Source organism: Aspergillus thermomutatus (genome assembly GCF_002237265.1).
Source record: "Aspergillus thermomutatus strain HMR AF 39 chromosome Unknown NODE_27, whole genome shotgun sequence".
Taxonomy (NCBI): domain Eukaryota; kingdom Fungi; phylum Ascomycota; class Eurotiomycetes; order Eurotiales; family Aspergillaceae; genus Aspergillus; species Aspergillus thermomutatus.
In genome coordinates, this window is record NW_020798075.1 from 112,584 (window position 1) to 135,139 (window position 22,556).

The 22,556-nt window shown below is 51.3% G+C and overlaps 10 protein-coding genes across 10 annotated transcripts; 3 read left to right on the forward strand and 7 right to left on the reverse strand.

Annotated features, from left to right (window-relative positions):
• Positions 1–109: 109 nt before the first annotated feature.
• CDV56_108513 (putative protein kinase) lies at positions 110–1,554 on the reverse strand (the record flags this gene model as incomplete). The annotated part of the gene is made up of 5 exons (XM_026762132.1): positions 110–288; positions 345–507; positions 577–878; positions 931–1,253; positions 1,310–1,554. The coding sequence occupies 5 exons, from the start codon at positions 1,552–1,554 to the stop codon at positions 110–112; spliced, it is 1,212 nt and encodes a 403-aa protein (XP_026617222.1).
• A 1,352-nt stretch (positions 1,555–2,906) lies between these two features.
• Positions 2,907–4,517, forward strand: CDV56_108585 (uncharacterized protein; the record flags this gene model as incomplete). The annotated part of the gene is made up of 3 exons (XM_026762204.1): positions 2,907–3,527; positions 3,758–3,962; positions 4,042–4,517. 3 exons carry the CDS (start codon positions 2,907–2,909, stop codon positions 4,515–4,517), a joined length of 1,302 nt encoding a protein of 433 aa, XP_026617223.1.
• A 549-nt stretch (positions 4,518–5,066) lies between these two features.
• On the reverse strand, positions 5,067–5,663 carry CDV56_108632 (uncharacterized protein; the record flags this gene model as incomplete). The annotated part of the gene is made up of 3 exons (XM_026762251.1): positions 5,067–5,126; positions 5,235–5,283; positions 5,401–5,663. 3 exons carry the CDS (start codon positions 5,661–5,663, stop codon positions 5,067–5,069), a joined length of 372 nt encoding a protein of 123 aa, XP_026617224.1.
• Positions 5,664–7,521: 1,858 nt separating this feature from the next.
• Positions 7,522–8,497, forward strand: CDV56_108682 (uncharacterized protein; the record flags this gene model as incomplete). The annotated part of the gene is made up of 2 exons (XM_026762301.1): positions 7,522–7,922; positions 7,969–8,497. 2 exons carry the CDS (start codon positions 7,522–7,524, stop codon positions 8,495–8,497), a joined length of 930 nt encoding a protein of 309 aa, XP_026617225.1.
• A 56-nt stretch (positions 8,498–8,553) lies between these two features.
• On the reverse strand, positions 8,554–9,900 carry CDV56_108708 (uncharacterized protein; the record flags this gene model as incomplete). Its single annotated transcript, XM_026762327.1, has 1 exon — positions 8,554–9,900. One exon carries the CDS (start codon positions 9,898–9,900, stop codon positions 8,554–8,556), a length of 1,347 nt encoding a protein of 448 aa, XP_026617226.1.
• Positions 9,901–10,329: 429 nt separating this feature from the next.
• CDV56_108750 (putative 3-hydroxyacyl-CoA dehydrogenase) lies at positions 10,330–12,245 on the reverse strand (the record flags this gene model as incomplete). The annotated part of the gene is made up of 3 exons (XM_026762369.1): positions 10,330–11,426; positions 11,475–12,110; positions 12,161–12,245. 3 exons carry the CDS (start codon positions 12,243–12,245, stop codon positions 10,330–10,332), a joined length of 1,818 nt encoding a protein of 605 aa, XP_026617227.1.
• An 844-nt stretch (positions 12,246–13,089) lies between these two features.
• CDV56_108798 (putative cytochrome b5 reductase) lies at positions 13,090–14,555 on the reverse strand (the record flags this gene model as incomplete). The annotated part of the gene is made up of 2 exons (XM_026762417.1): positions 13,090–14,426; positions 14,480–14,555. The coding sequence occupies 2 exons, from the start codon at positions 14,553–14,555 to the stop codon at positions 13,090–13,092; spliced, it is 1,413 nt and encodes a 470-aa protein (XP_026617228.1).
• A 429-nt stretch (positions 14,556–14,984) lies between these two features.
• Positions 14,985–16,737, forward strand: CDV56_108830 (cytochrome P450; the record flags this gene model as incomplete). Its single annotated transcript, XM_026762449.1, has 2 exons — positions 14,985–15,117; positions 15,164–16,737. The coding sequence occupies 2 exons, from the start codon at positions 14,985–14,987 to the stop codon at positions 16,735–16,737; spliced, it is 1,707 nt and encodes a 568-aa protein (XP_026617229.1).
• A 98-nt stretch (positions 16,738–16,835) lies between these two features.
• On the reverse strand, positions 16,836–19,032 carry CDV56_108864 (fungal specific transcription factor domain-containing protein; the record flags this gene model as incomplete). Its single annotated transcript, XM_026762483.1, has 7 exons — positions 16,836–17,187; positions 17,236–17,418; positions 17,464–18,068; positions 18,119–18,199; positions 18,249–18,556; positions 18,610–18,920; positions 18,992–19,032. 7 exons carry the CDS (start codon positions 19,030–19,032, stop codon positions 16,836–16,838), a joined length of 1,881 nt encoding a protein of 626 aa, XP_026617230.1.
• A 2,448-nt stretch (positions 19,033–21,480) lies between these two features.
• CDV56_108927 (uncharacterized protein) lies at positions 21,481–22,048 on the reverse strand (the record flags this gene model as incomplete). The annotated part of the gene is made up of 2 exons (XM_026762546.1): positions 21,481–21,863; positions 21,907–22,048. 2 exons carry the CDS (start codon positions 22,046–22,048, stop codon positions 21,481–21,483), a joined length of 525 nt encoding a protein of 174 aa, XP_026617231.1.
• Between the last annotated feature and the right edge of the window lie 508 nt (positions 22,049–22,556).

The following is a 22,556-nucleotide window of genomic DNA, read 5'->3' on the forward strand; positions in this document are numbered from 1 at the left end:
CTTGCAAACCCAACAAGCAGAAAGTATGCCATTTGTGTGACTCATTACATACAAAAGAAAACCCTACTGCAGCCGCCTTGCCAGTGAGGATGATAGAAGGTACGGCCAGCTACTGAGTTGTTAACCAAGGATCCGTCAGAAGTTCACGGGCGCTCTGCCTCTCCTCTGGATCCCATTGCAGCATCTTTCTCACGAACTGCAGAAACATCTTCTTGTTTTCACCCTCAAGATACTCTTCTGAGTCCTCCAACGAGTTGTGTGGTACTTCTACCGCGGCTTTCCACTGCCCTGTTCGGGGAGTTAGCTGGAGACTAGGTGAATTCTTCTAGTAGTGAGTATCCTACCTGAGGAGTCCCAATACTTCAGACTGTGAGGAGACTTGCGAAGAAAATCGGGGGGTGGAGGGCCCAGCATGGCTACCATTTCGGCGAGAAGCTGTGCATCCGAATGACTCCCGTCCGGTCCTCTACCATCAAATAAATGGTGGTCCTCAAAGAGGTCCCAGATCTTTCACCTGTTAATTATTCATATCATATCATAGAAAATGGTAAAAAATTATCGTTCTTGCTTACCAACACCCCAACGTTCCATATCAACTTTCGATGTCCAAGTCATTCCAAGGATGACCTCAGGCGCACGATAAATGTCTGGCTGGATCAATCCCTCATGTACATTCCCCAGACGAGCTTCCCCGAAATCTGAGAGAAGGGGCATCCCGAAACCGCTCCATCCCTTCTTACGACGGAACGGGCGAGACAGATAGACAGTGTAGTCGCCATCAACCTTTCGCGGGCTCGGGTCATTTTCCTCGTTATCAGCCCATTCACGAAAGATTGAATCATCCTTTGCGCCAATAATAATATTCTTTGCTTGTATATCTAGACAGGACATTAGCCGTTTACAAGTAGTAGGTCTTTGAAGAGTACAAACCAGTGTGTATTACATGTGCTTCTGAGTGTAGATAGTCAAGGGCAAGTAACAGCTGCTGTAGCGCTCCCTTTAGTAAGTCCTCCGGAAGGCTCTTTGGATTCAGGGTTGCTTGAAAATGCAAAAGACTCGTTAATAGCGGCTCGTAAACAATGCACTGATGGATCCCGCGAGGTCCTGCGAGTGCAAACTTTTCTATCATTTGACGGACAAGACCGCTGCCGGGATGGTGTGTCTTGATCCTTGAAAGATGCTCCAGTACGCGCACCTCCTGATTCGCCTTGGGACTGCTGATGTAAATCTTTAGTGCAATATACCGGTGTCGTCTATCATAAAGGTTAGCCTAGTTTATGAGACATAAGGGAGGGTCCGGTCGTAATACTGAAGGTCACGGCAGAACCACACTGTTGAATTTGCACCAAACCCCAACTTGCTGAGGACCTGGTATCTAGAGTGAAACACATCCCCAAGTTTGACTGGATAATAAAGACCTCGGTCAAACGCAGGCATTCGTTCTTCCTCGATTTTCGTGGCAGAGTCCAGTATGGGAAAGGTGGAGGACTTGAGTATTGTTGGTGGAGATGATGGCCGTCGAAGGAATCGACCGAGCCGAACGAAGGGGTTCATAGTCAAGGCACTATGCAATGACAGATTATGAAGCTATCATAAGGATGTAAGTGGACTAGTAAAAACAACTCCACACTTTGAACAAGGGGTTCAAAGGTTCAATTGAAATTTGTATGTAGATCTCTGTGAGAATGAATGAATGAATTATTCCTCCGGCTGTGCGCAGCCTAAGGCTGCATGTAGCCTCCGCGCTGATTATGCTGAGTCATCTATCTATGCATGTGACATGCCTTTTCTTAGTTCTCATGGTTCAATCGCCCTGTTGCCATAGCAAATCGTATCACTGTTCTAACCACCTCCATGTTCGGTCTCCAATTCTTTTCCTGGTCGAGTTCTTCTCCTGTGGGTTTCTTTCTCCTTGATCGGCCTCCTAATGCGTATGACATGTCCCCGTATCGATTGCCCATTGCCACTCTCATTTCCCCACGGTATGTTTCCCATCGTTTACATTCGAAAAGAAAATGCTGTACTGTTTCTTGCCCCTCTGTGCATTCACAGGTTTCCTCAGCTGCTTGTCCAATTCGACGTAGGTATTGATTCAATTGAGTGTGGCCTGTTCGGAGTTGTGCCAAGGTCGATGCTTGTGTCCTGCTGAGCTGATCATACAAGGTCCTAGTATGTCGTCCTGGAAGGGACGCATCGATCTCTCTTGTGTACTTGCCAAAGGGATTTTGTAGGAACTGCTCCTTTCGTGCCTGATTGAGCGTATTCCGCATTTGCCTCCACGCAGTGGATCTTGCGCGTTGGGTAGCCCAAGCTGGTGGATCCGGCTGAGCTCCCTTCTGGGTGGCGTAGTGGCTCGCTGCCTTAGCCATTTGAAGTCCTTGGTTCTGTAAATCATTTGCTATCCATCTGATCGTGAGTTGGATCTTAATCTGCATCATCTGCTTGATTTGTCTTATGATTTGCTGTATGACTTGCTGTCCTCCGTGGGCTCCTTGGTTGGTGATACACTGTAGGCTAGATTGGTTAGTTGAATAGATTATGATACCTATGACGTCCGTCAAGGTTGGGGGTCCTTGAAGCAGTTCCCTCGCATGAGAGAATGTCTTGCTCTTACCAGGTGCTAAGGCGTGTATGGTCACGTGGTTATGCTTACTGGATTTGCGAGATGGGTAATGTTGGTCTTTTGGCCTTGTGGGAATACTAGAATCCGGCTAGATTCCTTATAAGTGGCAGGGCCTATCACGATCCCTTTTATCATAGGAGCGTTGTGTGTCAAACGACTTACGAGTTGAGCACGCTGTCCATTTGGCAACCAAGGAGCTATCAGGCTCTCCCCTGGGCAGAGTCCACGTTCGGGAGACTGCTATGTGGAGTTTGTCAAAGCTGTGCACTGTGAAAATGGCCAGATGGTCATAAAAGCATTTAATGAGAGTGGTGAAGAGATTGATGGATCTGCTCACCTTGCTGGAATCGAGAGCAGCCGCAAGGCCAAGTTCGGATGCGTTAACGAGACGCTTTGGAAGCGTCTTGAGCACCTGGCCGACAATGACACTGTGGATGTCGTGATCTTACCTAACTTGGGTGAGCTTGCCACCGAGCTTGCCAGGATTGAAGTTGGCTCCGTGAAACAGCCGGAAGAAGAGCGTCGAGTTTGGCAAAAGGTCGAGGAGCAGGTCTGCGCTGTTGCGAGCGAGCTGCGTAATCTTGGGATCCATATCAAAGAAGCTCCCTACTTCTTGCACTTCATTCACGCATCCATGTCACCTGGTCAGGTTCGACATGTTAGCAGAATGGAGAGCATTGGGTTCGTGCTGTTTGACGATCACAGCGAAGTCACAGATCTAGGCAACTTGATTGCCGTCTCTCATGCGGACAGAGCACATGCTCTCGGTCTCACCGGCACAGGCGTGAACATAGCGGTCTTCGAGAGTGGACCACGAACCACTGCTGCCGACCTCCCTATCAGAAGTCGTTATTCTGCGGCCCCTCCTCCCGTTAGTAACGGGAATGATGAGCATGGACGTCTGGTATGTGGGATCATCAGCAACACCGAGGTACTACGGCCCCATGGAATGGCGCCTGGTTGCAATCTCTTCTCCGCCAACAGTACGAGCAACGACGCGTTGAGATGGGCCGTCCAACAAAAATGCAGTGTCATCAACCAAAGCTTCCACCGGCAAGATGAGCAAACTTCAGCAGAATATTCGCGGATGATGTGCTCAAGGACGCGATTGGCAAAGGCATAACCATTGTACAGGCTGCAGGCAACTTCAGTCCCAACAATACACCCCCTTCCACGGCAAGTGAGTTTGTGAATGGTAAGGGGTACAACACTATCGTGGTTGGCAATCACAACGACGCCGCAACGGCCATGAGCAGCTCTTCTGTATATAGAAACCCTCGTTCCCTCGATCGCGAGCTCCCTCATTTAACTGCAAATGGTGAAGGGGTCACTGCAGTCGGTGTGACGAAGAGCAGCACAAGCTTCGCATCTCCACTGGTTGCAGGAACAGTTGCACTTAGAGCCATTCTTTTAGCCAGCGCCGATCGAAACATATCCGGGGGCACATGGTGGCAGGACGTCCAGGTCCCTCAACGCGGAAGCAGCCGTGCTCATTGTCCAGACTCGTGCCATCAAAGACAGGCCACCAAGGAACCATGCTTGGGACGGGGGCGAAAACTTTTTCAGGGGCAATTTCGGGCCAGACAAGATCTCCAAGTTTCGATACCGTATCCAGGTCCCGCCTGCGACTACCACTGGCAGATTCACCGTCAAAGTCGCCTTTACATGGGATAGTGTCGTCCCCGCCAACGCAACCGGACCTGTTATACCAGGCATATCGTATCTGAACCGAAGATATGACCTGCTTGTGTTGGATGATCGTGGAGTTCAAGTCGCCAACTCCTCTTCTTTCGATAACAATTACGAGATTGCTGAGTTCACTGGCCTTCCGAGCCAGGAGTACGCTATTGTGCTTCGTCCACGCACGGTGATGATGCAATTTTCCCTCCAGTAGGTTCGGAATCGCTTGGATAGTGACAGAGGTCTAGCTCCTGAACGGTCTCTCTGACTGGGTCCTCCGGTGCTAGCAGAGCTTGTTCGATGTCTGCTATTTCGGAACTGATTTTTCTCATTTTATGATTATTTCACCCGTTGGTCCCAGATTGAGCATCAAGCTATATAGGACCATTAGTTGGTCAAGTGAAAAGGTAACAGTGTCTTTAATTTGTGACTGGCGCATGCATGAGATGGTTTTGAGAATGGAGTCTTTCCACTTGACTGATTGCCATGAATGATTAGCTGGGGTAGTTCTATGAGACGGCTGACTCTGATCGTGTGTAACTTGTTGATCTTGTCTAGAAGCTTAGACTGTCCTTGTTGTGATGCGTCTATCTGCCAAGGGCATAGGAAGGAGTGGTAAGTCCATAATTGTGATGAAGAGTTATTAGACAATGATCAGAACTGGCCCAACCACCATTGCTTGCGTATACTTAAAGAGATAAAGCTGTCAATGCAATCACCAAGTAGCAACTTCTGCCATGAATCTCGAGCAATTGAACCTTGGCTACAGAGGCTGGGCCTCATCAGGCGATCTCATATTGCCAATACCCTCGATTCCTGCGCCCTGCATACATCAGTCAAGCTTTAAATTTGGAATCGCTTTCATCATCTTTTTGATCTTGGTAGCCAATTCTGGTGCCTGTTTTTTAAGCATTTTCATGAAGTCACTCACCACCTGCTGTGCAGAGTCCTCCTTTTTCTTAATGATGGAGAACGGGACCCTCGAGCCGTCGAGCTTTTGGCGGTAGTGGACTAGATAGGGCATCTTTCATCATGCCTTGTTTGAATCTAGGGCCGTCAACCGCCGACTCAATGACAGGCTTTGTGGAGCGACTTACCGCAGCTGGTACAACACCGTGTTGGTCCCGTAAGTCGCCGAATCGGTTGGAATGATGATCTGGGACGGGTGCAGGACGGCGTCGATGGTGGGCTGGCCGTATTTTGTCCGTTTGACTTTCTTCATTTGCGGGTACAATGTGAAGAGCTGCTCGAAGTTTTTGTTGATGATGCGCTCGGTAAACGCGACGGCTTCATCGTACGACTTGCTACCGGTGTGTAAGTCGACATTGTGACGGGAATCTGCATCTGCATCGGTCGCCATCGTGATCTTGCGGGTTCGTTGCTTCGTTCTATTGGGATGGGATAGAGTGGGAGTGGGGGAACGTCCGAGAACATCCGGGGATTGATATAGTAATAATATAGCAGTCTGTCGACCATAGACCACTCGACTAAAAAGGCGTCTAGACTAGTAGAAATAGTAGTGTAATACAATGTTCAGTCCTTCCAGAGCTGGTCAATTTACTTACAGCCCGTCTTATACGACTTTCCTACTAGTAATACGCACATGCACCATGCAGGCTTGCTGATGTCCTGTCACGCAGGCACACAGGTCCACATGTGCTGCTTTGCCCGTGCTAGCACATTGATCGCGTGGCGCGGGGTCAATAATAGTTTGTCTTTAGGGCCATTGACGGCATCTCCGGGCATGGTGGATGCACTAGCAGCATTCGAGAACTGGCAGTGGCGTTGGGTCTTGTCTTCGCTTGCGATACCTTCTTGGGTTGTTGCCATGTGCATATCTCGCGGAATCTGACATCTACGTGGTAGTAAGAGGATTTGACTTCCGCCCCTTAGTATCACTATCCTTTTGTAATCACAAACAGGTAAAAGAATCACTTATGCAAAGGAGCAATCATACATAACTCATATACCTCAGACTGCCGGATATACCCCAACATGACTTGCGAACAATGCCTTATAACTGTCTCTTCTCGGCAAGGTGAAGTACGTATGGAGAAGATATTACAGGAAACAGAGCCAGTTACTTGATCTATATGATCAAGCAGGTATCTGATTCAGAAATCTATCGCAGTAAGGGAACCATAAGTTCCTTTCTGGCAGCCTGGAGAGGTTAGGCTTAAAGGCTTAATCTAACGATCAGCCATCCTGACCCCGCTGTGGTCGCCCAGAGTCTTAACTAGTGAGCAACAAGATATCCTAGTTGAGCTGGCAAATGAAGATCCTCTTGTTAAGATGCGTAAACTTCAGGCCGCAGTTAATAGCTCTCCTTCAAAGACCACAGTCCGCCAATGATTCCGCAAATGGAAACAACAAACTCAGCCAGAAACTACGGAAGAGAACGCTGCTAAGCGTTTATCATGGCTCAGACAGATGCTCAAGGGTGAAACGGTCTGGCGGCTACTCAGTCGAGCGTGACCATGGTGTTCGACCATTATGGCCTCTTGACGGTCAAGCTCGACAGCTTATTGAGCAGGATATACGTGGTATTCGATATGAAGAGGGTGCGGAGCAGATATTTTAGGCTGGATTTGAGTATGATATTTGCACAGGTTTTATATACATGAATGGTGACTAGAGACCTAGGCTAATATGAGATATTGCCTGGGACTATATCATCCTGTCCCTAAAGAAATGAGTAGCATAGAACAGCAGAGATGATCCTAGGGTATGGCATTATGATTAACTTGATCTATACACCCTGCCTTATACTCATTGCCCCCTCTAGCTGTATTACGATCTGGATATAAGGAATAAGGCTCTACTACCATGCGATGACGCTGTCGCACTGTTCAATCAGATCTCCAAGCCTTTCGAAGAATAACAATCGGGCTTTGCTGGCGGGGACATTGGTAGAGCAACACAGCCCTACTGCTTAGACAATGCACTGCGGACGACCATCGCTTGCATACACTCAAAGAGGTAAAGCTTGTCGATGCAATCACCAATCGGCAACTTCTGCGATGAATCTCGGGCAATCAAACCTTGCCCACGGAGGCTGAGCCTAATCAGGCGATCTCGTATTGTTTATATCCTTGATTCCTGCGCCCCGCCTCCCGTCATGGGCCACATGGCAGATTTGCGCTAGATATAAGACGCAGAATTCAAGTCTGTAACAGCACACAACTTCTCTCGCCATAGTTGAAAAGTGAACCAGCAGAATGGAAGACCCTATCGCCTGGGAGGTTTATGCATCTCAAAAGCAACAGGGCCGGAGCGGCTGGAGATCCATCGCGGCTACTCTCGGACGCCAGCTGTCCACTACGCCCGAGCATCTGTCCAGGGTCTTGTATATTCCCCGCCATGACGGTACGACCTCGCATTTGCCGCTTTACGATATCAGCTCCCGGTATTTTGAGGCGATTGGGGATGCACCCATCGGGTCGAGCAAGTACACCGTTTCCCTGGGGATGATGAAGCGGCCGAAGGGTGACGGTACGGATCACATCCCCGTGGCGTATATCGTCAACTTTACCGCAGGGGACAAGGACAAGGTCGTCGGGACGGTGGAGTATCGTGTTCAACCGGATTCGACAGTGGCGGATAATGCCGAGGTGGAGATGTACGTTTGCTCTTCGACATCGATATGCAAATCGCTAATGTTTCAGGACAATCGGCAAAACCGAGGAAGAAGCTTGCTCGATCAAAGTAAACGGGAACAGTGCTCAGCCAATTGACCCGGTCACAGTCGGCATCTCGTATCCCATTCCGCCATCCGAGACCAAAGTCGGGAAAGTCAAGCACCCCTACTTTCATTTCCGGCTGCCTTTCGAGTCAAAGATGACCCAGTTCGACTGGCAAGTCCATCCAGTCGAGCATGGCCCGCTGCGGTATACCCTGGTTCGCCTGCCGGAGGAAACCGCGGATGAGAGCAGCACTGAGCCCAAGGCTGAGATACATGCAATCTACCACCACATCGGACTGGGCGTGTCGATGTCCGTGTCGCATAGTGAAGGTGTGCTTCTACTCCCGCCATGCGCAGATCCCAAGTCCGAGGCGATGATTGTAGCGAGTGTGCTGGGGATGCTCTGGCGGCTGCGTGGCCTGGATGGAGGGAAAGGCACCAAAGAAGCCGAGAAGACGACCAAGAAACACCGATTTGGGTCGGTCAAGAAGATACTCAATGGGGGAAGTTGAGGGGAATGCGACTATGGCGATTATGATATCCAGACAGTTGATATTTAATGAGTGCTTCATCTAAAACCATAGGATTGCGAATAATCAGGGATCAGCGGCAGTTCCATGCATAACTCTATCCTTGAACGCTCGAACTCGCGCCTCACAGTGGCTTCCTGGCTGACCCATTGCACCACATCAAACCTGTATCCCGACAGATGCTCTGACTGACCAATTGTTATCCTTGCTAGATGGGGATACGGCTCTCGAGCAGCCTCGCGAGCGAGAAGGAGGACAGCCTCGATAAGCGACGCATCCGGATCCCAGAGAGTAAGCTCTGTAATCGTAGAGGGAAACACCTGGTACACAAATCGCTCCATACTTCCGTTGCGCGTATGATGCGCCCAGACTTTATACAGGGCCTGCAGAGCCACGCCACTGACTTTGAGAATCTCCAAATGCACAAAGTCCCGCAGCGTCGAAACGCCCTCTTCAAGACTGTCGCCGTCCGGAAACTCGATGCCGGCTTCAAAGGTGATCTCGCGGACGGAGCTCTGAACATGCTGCAAGGCGCGCCACCCGTCCAAAGGCGACCACTCTTCGGAATCCTCGTCGTATCCGTCCGAGTTGACCCAATGTAGCCGGAACTTTCGGAGACGCGGACACCTCTCGAGAGCACACTTGAGAAAGTACGGAGGCGGTGCACCCTCGCCGAGATCGAGGTCCGTCAGCTTCTCAAAGGTCGGTACTCCAGCCTTGCCGGGGTAGAACATCTCGATGGAGGGAAGGCGGAGGTGCTCCAGATTGGGGGCCGCATGCAACAGCCCGCGAATCTTCCTGTATGCAATAGCCATGTGGTCGCCGCTGATATAGTAATGCCAAACATCTAGCTTCTTCAGCCTCGCAAAGACAAGATCCTTTGGAAGCGAGTCGAGCACTCCCACCATCCATTCTGGGTTCATGGGCACCCTGAGGACCTCGAGGTTAGGGCACGACGCGACCACCAGTTCTGTCAAGATCAGTCGTCTTTCCACGCCGAGATAGTTGTGCCAGTCGACCGGCAACTGGGGCAGACCAAGCCCGGCGATGCAGCTCTCCACCAGCTGTCGATCTTCGTCGTTGAGGGTATCACACTGGCCCGGCTCATGGAAGTCTAAGCTAGTGACACACTTTGCGAGATCAGGGCGAGCATCCAGTGTCCGGAGGAAAGAGAGAAGACGCGTCATGGACTTGGAGGCCTGGTGGTAGTGGTCGAAGAGAAGCGGTTGGCACACGTTGCGTAGCCGCCGACATGTTCGACTGAGTCTGGAGAGGTGCTTCTGGCTCAATCTGCTGGGATATCTTCCACAGCAGAGGGGGCACAAATAGCTGCTGATCTGAGTGAGGAGCTCGACGGGAAGACTGTCCAGTGAAGGGGCTGCCATGATGTTCGAAGTGGTTGTGTTGGACTGGTTACAGTGAAACCTGGGACTTATATATTCTTGGTAGACGGCTAACGGATTAGAGTAGGCTGCAACCTGGTGGCTGAGGGATGATATTCGTTATTGGAGGCTGTAATTGCCGCCGGGAGAGCTATACTGCAACAAGCAGACTAGAGAGCGGCTTTTTCGTATTCATTTTGCTAACCAACATGGTTCATCAAACATGATCCAGATAATTAGCCAATGAGTCGTAGTCTAGTTATTCCGCGTACTTTGGCATCATTGTGGATCATCGTACAGGATGGCACATAAAAATACATCCCTCAATAAAATGCTTCTATCGAGGTCAGCAGGTACGGCACGAAAAGATATCTCTAGTATAGTTGCACGGCTTAAGCTACAAATAGTGTAAGATCCAGACTACTCAACGGTCTAAACTACAGCAATCCCGGTAAAAGCACGGCTCTCATCCGAATGCAACTTAACCTTCTGTTTCCCATCCGCGTCTGTCCGGTAAACGTTGCCCCCGAGATCGGTCAAGTAGATATGACCATGCCCCAGATCCAACTTCAACCCGATTGCCTCGTTCAGATTCCGTGTGAGCACCTCATAGCCTAGAGGACCAGTCCGTTCGACCTCCGACCCGGTCTCATTCAGCGAGATCCGGTTCAGCGAGTTTCCAAAAGGAAGCTCACCGCGATCCGTCCAGTACAATTTCCCGGATTCTTCATCCACCTCTAAATCAATGGGTTCCGGCAGATCCTCCAAGAGACACTGGATATCCTCTCTCGTCGTGGCAGTCTGACCTCGGGGCATGTCAATACCAGCACAGAAGATCCTGCCCCTGCCGCCCTTTGAAGGTCCCTTCTGCGTCCAGAAAAACTTGCCTAGACGAGGGCAAACGGCGATGCCCACACACCACTTTGTGGCGTCTTGGCCCTCTTTAGATTGGTAATTGCCCGTTTGGATGATGATCTCGAGATCACTTCCGTCGTAGTTGCATCGGAATACGCGTAGTCCTTCCCGGTCACAGAAGTAGACCTTTTGAGCAGACAGATCCAGTGCTAGTTGTTTTGGGGTGTTGGTCGTCCCCGGTGCAACAATTGTCTTGATATCTGAGCCGTCAAGGTTGGCCGAGTAGACGGCTCCGTCGTTCTTGCCTGGTATACCCATGTTGGTCCAGAACATGCAGTGACTCGCGGGGTCAATTGCCAAACCGTCTGGCATGGCTTGATCCTTGACGAGTATTTGTTGAAGCTTTCCGTCGGCTGAGAGTTCCACAATCTGGCCGGCGTTGAAACCAGGGGTGGCGGCAGACAGACCTATATCGAGGGCGATGATTTTCGGCTGGGCAGTGCTATTCGCCGAGGGTGATGCTGCAGGATAAAGCCCACCATTTGGACACTTGTTGCCGAGCTTACCCTTAGCAAGATAGTTCTCCTTGAGAAAGTCGACAGTCTTCTCGGGTGAGAGACCTCGCTCTGAAACGTAATGGCTTTCGATGAAAGCGACGGTATCTAGGCCGACATCTATTCCTTTGTCAGACACAGCTATTAAGAGGCACGGGGCATACGCACTATCCATCATCCTGCAAGGCAAGCTCCCTCCTTTGACAAACATCTCCTGCCACATCGCGTCAATCTCCTCCGGTACCGAGACCCCCTCCGCCAGGATCGTCAGCACCTCTCGCTTGACTGCCGCCCACAGACGATTGAAAATGAACCCTGTCGACTCCTTGCGAGCAACATAAGGGATCGTCGCGGCCTCCTTGGACCGCTCAACCATAAACGGAAAAATCTCAGCCGCGGTATACCCGTCCGTCATGAGCTCGACAATCATACACTGCGGTGGCATATAGTAGTGCATATTCAGAATCCGGCTTTTCGTCGCCGCTGACACCCTCTCAAGCATCTCCGAAGACTTGTACGACGAGGAGTTGGACGCAAGGATACAGTCACCCGGCGCGAGAGCATCAAGTTCCGCAAACGTGTCGATCTTGAGCTGGATTTTCTCCGGTACCGCCTCGATGACCAGCCAGGCATTCTCCACTGCTTCTTTGAGGTTGTCGGTTGTCTCTACCGCGCCTGGCTTCTTGCCTGTGCCCTCGGCATATAAAGCCACGTTATCCTTCACATAGGCGAGACAGTCTGCGCGCTGCTGGGGACTCGGATCGCGGACTTGGACATCGTAGCCTGCTGAGGCCCAGACACATGCTGGTAAAGTCAGTCTTATCGTGGACACTTGATGTGACAGAAGGGCATACCAAGTCTACGACCAAGCACGCCTGCACCGAGAATAGCGACAGGGCGTTGGCGATAGTTCTTTGGGGGCTGCCACGTCGGATGCATTGTATAAAGCTGTGTGTATGCTCAGAAAGTAGAGTAGGAGCAGAGGTATCCAGAGGCATGAATCAAGGCATTTATGTCCGGACCCAGCGGCCACGAGGCATACCATCCAGGCGTCATATCTCCACGGCTACACTGTGATGACGAATGATGGGCATATTTCGAGAATGGCATGCCGGCAGACGGTATCCATTTGTGCAGACTGAGTATACAACCGGAGCTTCTCGGGGCGGATTCCTATCGCAGCCGCGGGATCTGCATGAATGACACAGTACAGTCCGCGCATTCTAGAGGGGACCATGATAGCAATACCTCTACCGATTGGATCATCTACTTGAATACCAAGAACCCAACTGAGCTTCCGAATTCTGGTTGGCTAGAGTGCCGCGGGACTCGGCATGCCGTGGATGCCGACGGGACGGAAAGCTAAAGCTTGATGAACGAAGCTTCTGGATAACATCGTGGTGGCTTTGAGCCATGCATTGCAGTCTCTGCAACGTATCCACCCACTGGACGAATCAATCAAGTCGCTTTTGCCGCTTTTCCGGATGTTCCTGGGAGTGGTTGAACTGATCCATGAGACAGAGAATCCTTGGATCCATCTTCACCCCTGAGCCGTATGTTCAATGACCAATATGAGGAATAGAATGTAGGCGTATGCTTTCCTTCTATTTTACTTCCACATCGAATGAATGAATTCACCATGACAGTACCGTTTGCAAGTATCATGTAACTGCGGTCCCACAGATCAAAGTTTTTATATTATAGTAAAGCTCTCAGTGTAGCACACAGTCTATCCTCTGTCATGACACCATGCAAATAGAATACGGCCAAGAAAAATAAAGAACTAAAAACAAAAAATCTGATCCGTCATTCTGCCCACAGCACCTGGCGCCTCGAAGCCCAGCGAGACAAGGCCCTTCTTCGCAGCATTGATCATCCCCGGTGGACCACACAGCAAGATCTTCGTGTCGGCTGCTGGCTTAGGCAGCCTGGACGCCATCACATCGGGCGTCACATACCCCGTGCCATAGCTCCAATCCTTGGGCGGATCATCCAGCATATAGTAGATCTGAAACTGCTTCGGGTACTTGCGCGCAAACGCCTCCAGTTCCGCGCGGAGCAGAATATCCCCCTCGCTGCGGTTGGCATATACCAAGCTGATCTCGGTGGTATCTCTGTCGTCTTCGCAGATTGCCCGGATGAGCTGATACATGGGCGTGATCCCCGTGCCGCCAGCGATCATGCCGATCTTCCTGCATAGGTTGCGCTGGTACTTCATTGCGCCTTTGGGACCGCGGAACTGCACTTTCTCGCCGAGCTGCAGGTTGGCGAGGTACTGGCCCGTCAGGAGACCGTCTGGGTAGCATTTGATGACCAGCTCCAAGCGGCCGCGGTCGAGGTTGTTGGAGGTTGGTGTGTAGGATCGCGAAACGGACTGTCCGTTGACGGTAGCTTTGATAGAAACGTGTTGGCCTATCGGGAGGCCGATGATATCCGTTGGGCCTGGCAGCTGGAAGACGAATCGGTAAACGTTGGGCGCCAGCAGTTCTTTTTCGACGAGAGGGAGCGTCTTGTAATCTTTCGGATTGAGGAAGCCAGGAATGTTGTGAGGCTCTGGTTTGGGTCTCGGCTGGCACTTGATGCGACTGGGATATCGAGTGAAGCCGGAGTCGATGTGCGTCAGTTTCGAAAGTTTGATGCCCACAACACCACCGATGAGAGTGGAGAGCAGGGCAGCGGCTGCAAATCCACTGACGAAGCCCCCGTGTGGCAGGCGCATGTCGGTCATGGCTGACGGCAACAGGCGGTGCAGACCAGGCAGATAGGCTGGTATGTCGCGAAGGGCCAGCGGCAGTTGCGAGGATCCACGCCGGGGGGAGACGTAGTATAAGAGGCTCAGGATCCCCGCCGCTGAGCTGGCGGCGGCAACTTTGCGAACCCGAGACGAAGGGTTGCTTTCTACTACTGGCTGAGAGGTCTGTTGGACGACACGCACGACTGACTTGCGAACAAACTGAGTCGCATCCTTCAACGTGCCCACCAGGTAGGTTTGCATGATTTCGTCCGCATCCTCCGAGTGACCAACATCCTCGTACGCAGCAGTCGCATCAGTACCGGCAACATCGAGCAGCACATCTGCGCCACCAGGATGATCCCGAATGTACTTGGTGAGATCGTAAACTAGGCAAGTTAGCTCTGCCGGACAGAGCAGATGAGAGCGAGCCTGGCTGTACCTTTGCCGTGAATGATCACCCAGAGGTCATCACGGGTTTTATGGCCTGCGACGTCTTCGACCGTGAATTCAGGCATCATGAAGCTCTGAAGCAGTGGTTGGAACAGAGACTGTCGTTTTAAGTCCTCAATTGGGTCCTAGACGGGTGGTTATATCGTTTTTGTCAGTTCTTGCCTCATTCCACTTCGGCAACGGATATTCGGCTGGAAATTACTTAAATCTCATTATCTCCTATGTTAATTCCCTCGAATTCATCCTATTGACCAGTGACCGAGAACATGACTGTCATTGTCACCGGAAATGAGACAAGCAGATCAGTGGATGCATACCGAGGCAATATAGCCAATCAAAATGTCAGTTCCAGACATGCATCCCCGGTATGCCGGCCGAGTATACTGCTTTCTCTACTAACTCTGACCAATCTTTATGTCTAGTGTCAAAATACTTGTATATAAGCTGTCATACGCCACCGTCTGCACCAAATCCTGTAGAGCGGAGCCACCAAGATGCCATCGCAACAGTTTTACCTTCTGGGAGAACCTATCTCTTCAGCGAGGACAATTCCATTGGACGGCATCCATGATCTCGAGGGCTTGCGGCACCTGACTGCATCGCATTTTGCCGTTGTGGAACCGAGTGGTGAGTCTAACTCCAACGCTTCAACCAACGGCACTGACTCTCCTAGGAATTGAATTTTCGAGACAAGACACATGCCTCACGGATATCAGCGAGATCATTTCATCCGCAGTTCCCGTCGCCATCGCGATTGACGGTCACGCCGTCCGGGACGCCCCCTCGCCTAAAGGCCTCCCCCTCGTCGGCAACTTCTTCCAGGTCTACCCGGACCACCTGGGCAACCACCAGCGTCTCTTCGAGCAATACGGACCCCTTATCAAGACCAACACTCTAGGCCGCACAGTGTACCAGACAAATGACCCCGTCCTCTCCGCCATCATCTTCAACGAATCCGACTTCTTCACCAAGAAAATCAACGAGGCGCACCCGCTGTACTCGCTCAAGACCCCTGCCGCTGGCGTGTTCTTAGGGGACACAGATACCCCCGAATGGCGGGTCGCACACAAGTTCCTCCCGCCTGCATTAGGTCCAAAAGCCGTCCGGCATTACGCGCCCACCATGCAGACGACTGTCGAAGATGCGTGTGCCGTGTTTGATCGGCTAGATGAGCAGGGCGAGGCCTGGAATGTGTATCAGTATATGCTGAAGCTAGGGTCCCAGGCAGTGGGCAAGTTAACCCTAGGCCTAGACTTTGAGCATTTCTCCTCAGCGGACGCGCCAATCCATGAAATGGTGCACCTGATCGCGGAGGTGCTCTCACTGAACAAAAAGGTGACATCGAAGGGGGATTGGTACACCGCTTTGCCGTTTGGGGATCCCAAGCGTCTAAAAGAGTGCAAGGCGCGCATCGAGCAGATGGTCGAGGAGTCGGTCCGGAATGCGCAGAGGGGAGGTGTCGAGGATCTACCGCTGCAGGATGCCGCGCTGCGAGCGTCGAACATGGTTGGTGGGTCTACCCAGCCCCCTGAGCTTCGAGTACTGCTAACAGCAATAGACTATGCCGTCCGGGCAACGGACAACAAAGGCGAGAAACTTCCCAAATCCAGTCTCGTCTGGGCCCTCGTCGTCGCCACCGGCGCCGGCTTCACGACGACCAGCTCCCTTCTCTCCTGGCTCATCTACGGCCTTGTCACCTACCCAGGCATGCAGGACCGTCTGCTCCAGGAACTCATCGACCACGGCTTCGACGACAGCACAGAGATCACAGCCGACTTCACTGATAAACTGACTTTCCTAGACAAGTATATCAAGGAAACGCAGCGCCGGCACAACCCTTCCTTCCAGCCCGGGCGCACCGCAAAGGTCGACTTGATCCTCCCGGGAGGGTATAGAATCCCTCAAGACGCGGTGGTCATCCCTGCCCTACATCACATCCATAATAACCCTGCCATCTGGGATAACCCGGCGCGCTTCAACCCGGACCGGTGGGAGACGGACGAGGTGAAGAAGCGGCATAAGGCGGCGTATATCCCCTTTGCGATGGGGCCGCGCATGTGTATCGGTTTCAATTTTGCTCTGCAAGAGATCAAGGTATTCCTACCCAAGTTGATCTACAGGTATAAGTTTACGCGGGAAGGAGATGGACCGATTGAGTACGATCCGATGTTTCAGTTGATTAGACCGAATAATCTGTATGTGAGGGCTGAGAGGAGGATCAAGTGGCCTCCCAAGTCGAATGCGTGAGCCACTGATAGCCGAGAGAGCGTGTGCTTGAGCTGCAGAATATGTAGACTATCTAGACTTCTATACCAATAGATAGCTGCTGCATTATTCTTGCAGAATCACATATTACTGAGCGACTCCCAAAAATTGAAAAATGAAGCTTCGTCCATCAGCCCGTCGAGAAAATCACTGCTGAGCAACGTCTCCATCGTGGGTTCGCCTGGGATAGACGGCGGCATCTCGACCGTAACTGGTCCAGGTTCGGTTGGCTTACTCGATGTGGATGAGATATGGCGGATCGCCTCGGAGAAGATACCCCGGTAATACGACGCGGCCGAGTGCACGTCCTGCATGACCTTGAGTATCAGCATGCAAAAGTCGAGTTTGTTGAGACTGAGCTGCCGCGTGAGAGGATCGTCGGACTTGCAGTTGAGCAGGTGGATGTGCATGGCGGGGACAAGGAGAGGTGGTCTGGATTCTAGTTAGAAACCGAATCGCATGGTGAAGAGGAAGCCTCACGTCATTGGACCGGCATAGTTGAGAAGTTTCTCGCGGGCCAGGGAATCGAGGATGTGGTTCGTCTGTAGTGCAGCAGCCTCTACTTTGCCACGTATTGCCGACTGATATGCGGTCTGATTGATAGAAGGCACGCCTTCCGGGAGCCGCTTCGTGAAAGGGCGATAGAATGTGATCAGAAACGCTCTTCTCATGTCAGTTACGAGTAAAGATTATGAGAGATCGACATACTGATAATGTAACTGCAAATGGTACACGGCAAACCTTGCCCACTGGCTCTGCTCAGAGCCACATTCGTGCGGAATCTCGAGAGCCAGAAGCTCGGACTCTATGGCCTCAATTTGCTCAGTAGTAGGGTTTGACCTTCTCGGCTGATAGCTGAGAGTCAGAGCGTCCCCCAGTATTTTCGACAACCGCAGTAGAAGAATCCAATACTCGGTCAATTGTGCCAGGTCATCCGGGATGAACAGACTTGCCACGGATGGCGACACTTCGGACAGATCACTCAGAACATCCGCTGTTGTCGGCATCGGAATATCACAATCGAGCAGGTTAATCCTCAACGGCCGTCCGAGGGTGAGACTCAGCCAGCGGTCTCGAAAGAAACAGGACCACCATAGACGCCGCCATAAAGCTCGTCGACGGCCGGTGATGGATGGATTGAATCTGATTGCGTCGGGGTCGCGATGGAGACCCATGATCTGACCGAGGTTGATTGCAATGCCCGTCCAGTACCAGGGCTGGGCGTGGTTGTTCATCTCCGAGTGCCAGAATCCGAGCAGGAGGGCAGATTGCATCTGCGTGATTTTGTCGTCAGCGCCGTTGTTATACATACACTGTCACGATCGTCAGTACTAGAAGACGAGAATGTCAGTGCGAAGGGCACCTTTGCACGGGAGTACATGGCTTCCTTCATCTCTTTCCTGGAAGAGTATCCTGCGGCCGTGCAAGTCTCAGCAGGAATAAACTGATCAGTCAGTAAGATGGGTGTGACCTCCAGTGATTAAGGTACTGACATTGACTGCGACGAAGAAGATGCTCCACAAAAGTAGCAGATTCCATTCGGCTGGTCGGTCATGCTGCTGCTCAAACTTCAATACCTGAGCAGCATCTACCACCGGTAGAATAGGATGCACGTGGTGGAAATAAGCACGAAGCAGCTCGCGGCATATGTCACTGGATGGCAATGTCAAGCATCCCTTAAGCTTCAGATACTCGACATCCTGAGCGGTAAGACTAGGATGCGACGATGGCCGGAATACATGTCTGGGGACAGCTTGTGTGGCGAAAACATCCAAGACGGCACAAAATCCCAAAGATTCCCCTATTACAGTTAGCTTTTTTTTTTTTCAAATGCATTCTGTCATGGAAGCAGACCAGTGTATATAGGCATATCATTTGCTTCGGCATCCCGAGGCTTCAGCGAAGCCGTAGCGAAGTCAGCCGCACTGCGCTCTTCATCTTCAATCCGGCTTTGCTCGGAATACGGAGTCGTCGTGCCCGCCGCAGCAGTTGGCTCCGAAACAGCTCGTCCGGACTGAGGCATGTTCCTGGGAAGAGTTGAAACGGTGCTGCTACCGACCATCTCGCCAGACTCGACTCGGGATGTTCTGGGGTTCTGCTTCGGGCTGGGCCTCGGATGAGGGAGCGCGCGGATCTCGCGCAGGGGCTGACTTCTTGTCTGCTGGCTATATCAGATCAGGATTAGTTCTTTTCTGTAGTGCTATATTGTCTCGTATCTATCCCGATCAGGATGTACCTACGTCCCTCGGCGTTGCGCCACTGTGCACTCAATTCCATCTTGGGAACAATTGATGCAGGGAATGCCGGTTACAGTGACGGTGCACCGGACTTTGCGTCGACGACATGCTTGGCATGCAACTGCAGAACGATTACGACGGCTGGACATGTTCGAGAGATAGATATGGGGCTCAGTGGCTTTGACTGCCGAGTGGATGTGCTGTTGTGATCGTGTGATCGTGTCAAGGCGGACACCGGTGTGCCGAGGTAGAGAACTGCTGCCTGAGGCACCAAGCAGACCCATGAAATGAGGCTATGGCTTGATATGTTACAGTAAACAGTACCCAGAAAATCGACGGAGTAATAAGATGAGATTGATAGTACCAGGTAACTAGCTGAAGATTTTATTCATGAGGTTTGAACGTAAGTATGTACTTGGCGAGCGACGTGACAGACTGCTCGCAGCAAGTGTTGGCAGAGATCATCGACTGAGAGGAAGAAGGAGTTGGTTTTTGCTAGCATTAAGACAGCTGTTTCTATATTGGGGATCCATTTGCCAGTATCCAGAGCTCTCAGAAATCTGAGAGGCCTTTCGGACGACTTAGCAGAGCGAGCAAATCATATTGGACAGAAAGACATAGACGTACCATGGAGGTACCTCTTTCTAGGCTGCAATGCAGATCTTTTCTCAAGGAACTACATAGCCGTTGTTTTCCACCTTTATAGTCGCGCCAATACCCGTACTCAAGCACACTCTATCTCGTCCCGGGTGGCCACACGGCGTCATCTGGGAGGCCAGGTGTTGATCAATAACACCTGAGTTCAAAATCGGTTATTGATCAGGCCGCCGAACACTTGGGTCTCTCGCAAACTCACGCTTGATATCAGTGATTGGATGGTCAAGAGACATGGCGCATGAGCAGGTTGAGTTTCCTGATACACCTTATAGCCGCCGCAATGTAGGCACTTCGGGACTGTAGAAGCTGGCTCCTGATGGCAGTATTGGTCGGACTCGACATAGTTGGGGCAAGTGGAAAATCGCCTAGATACAAGTGCAGTATTGCGAAAGCAATTGGCCCTCACAGTCGCCCTTCAGAACGGCTGCAACCATTCTTTAGCGTCTGGTCGGATAGGTGATCTGGCCATTGGATGCGTGAAGTTGACGGTCCTGGACGTCATCAGTATGCGTACTATAGCAAAGCCCCGGTCCAAATACCTTGAAGAAGCATGAATAGCAGCTCCGGTGATGGGACCTCTGATACGGTGATAGAAGGGTCCTCGACAGGCATGTCATCCCCATGCCGGTATCTGCATCTTTCCCCTCACTCTCCGCCAGCTGAGCGAGAAGCTAAAGGGCAGACTTAAGAATAGATCGTTATCCTGGGCCTATATGTCTGCAATCATGAAGCCCCAGCTGTATAACATCCTTTGCCTGCATAGTGTGGTAGTTTGAGCCGTCGGTGCCTGCTAGTAAACGATCATCGCTGTCTCGAGACCCTGTCCCTGGGTTATGTTCTTCGGCTAGTTCTGGTCTTGAAGATGGCCTCTTATCCTCATGGACATCCCTTTCATCAGATCTTGCACCGGGAGCGATCCTGTTCATGCATTAGGTTCCTCCAGCAACGGAATATTCTGCCTAGAGTCACACCTCTCGTTTATCGCTTGCAAATCCAGTATATTTTCCTCTGTCGCCAATATGCTGCATTTTCTATCTGTCAAAAAGCCAATTCCACATCTATCACAGGAATAGGACACACCTTGGTCGACGTCTGTTTTTAGACGCCCTCCCTGGGCGAAGTCGTCGGCACTCGACACCGGCGTCTGCGCAGTTCGCGCAAAGAGATTGTCTATCACATTTCACCTGTACCCGTCGTGAGGGATTGTGTTGATCTACATTAGATTGCCACGGACCTTTCTGGAATGACATAAATCGCACTGTTTTTCGCAAATTAACCCAGGTCTGGTGGACTCTGCGCGGGACTTTCGTTTGAGACTCACCGCAAGGAAGGACCTCCTTATCAGTCATGGACTTCTGTGACATATGGCTGGCGGTATATTTTTCTCCCTAGCAGGTTATTTCTAGCTGAACAAGACTGAAGCTGAGGTGACCAAAGCAAATATGCCAGGGTGTTGTGCTGCTAACTGCTCATGATCAACATGATCATCCATGTTAATAAATGAAGATCAAATGGAAACTATTTCTAGCCGAAACTATGCCAAAAGCCCTAAATAAGTAAATACATTATAATTTGGTTTCAGAGCGCTGCATTGGGTGCTAGGAGGCATTTCAAGAAACGCGAACAAGCAAGTAAGCTCTGCAAAAAGGTCATAAGATACATCCTTTCCACAGTGACATTCTCTATATGGTTCTTCTGAACTATCACGACTGTAACTCATGCGTCTGAGAATCTGTTGTCAACTCTGCTGGTTGGTGCGCGTGCATCGCCGAGGCACCGGCACCCGCATACTTTTCTGCATATGGAGGACGTTGGCCGTCGTTCATTGTACTCAATGTCGTGCCCCTCCAGCATGACGCATTCGCATCCTCCTTTCCCACATAGCCCAGATAATCGAGGCCAGTGCAATGACCCCCAGTGGCACCCCGACCCCAACACCGATAGCCACCTCATGCGATGACTGTGTTGACGGATTCGCACTTGCCGTACTGGAAGCTGTCGGGACAGAACTGTTCCCACCATCCAGGGAGGACACATTCGCCAAAGCTGCATACCCAGCGATGATTTCCCCATCCGTGACCTGAACGCTGTTCCCGTCGCGACACACAACATCACTCCCATTGCTGACTGGCGTGCCGCAGCAGTACGACACGGCGCCATTTGTGCCCTTTCCCAGGGTGACTAGCGACGAAGCGGAGCCGGTTGACACATTTCCTATCCATTGTTAGTGTGTCTCTGGGACATGATGCGGTCTGACCTACGACAAACAGGAGGACATCCTCCGGACTGCCAGTTTGGATCGGTGCAGCTGCCTCGGGAGAGTACGTATGGTTGCACCACGACATCAAGGCAGAGATTGTTGGACAGGCAGATGTTGTTTCTGTCGCAGCAGGAGGCATAGGGGGCCGAGAAGCAGGGGACGCTGGTCTTGGCAATGCTGCCGTCGGGCCAGTAGCAAGTTGCTGTTGCGGAGACTAGGGGATTATGAAGGTAACTAGTAATTTGTATGCCATTGCGAGAGCTTGTCACAAGTATTGGATCTTGAGATTTGATGGAGTGAGAAAAGTTCAAGTGTGGAAATGGGTCAGAGATATGGGATCGACATGTTTTGCGTGGGGGGAGGCTGTGAGGAGGCTGATGGGAACTAGATACACCGTCGCACATTAGTGTCCCAATGAACCCAATGAGATTGATATAGTGTGTGAATGAGATTATGATCTTCCATTAGCCCTATTTTAACTTCTCTGTTGTTGGCTGAGTACAGTCTGACCGCGAAACTGCTACTCAATTGCACAAATGAAAACAGCACATAACTTTGCATGACTCGGCTTCCTGAGGTTGACGCCCTTGGATGTTCTTGTAGGACCCTTTGAAACTAAGCTTCACAGTAGAGAATACCCCATATCT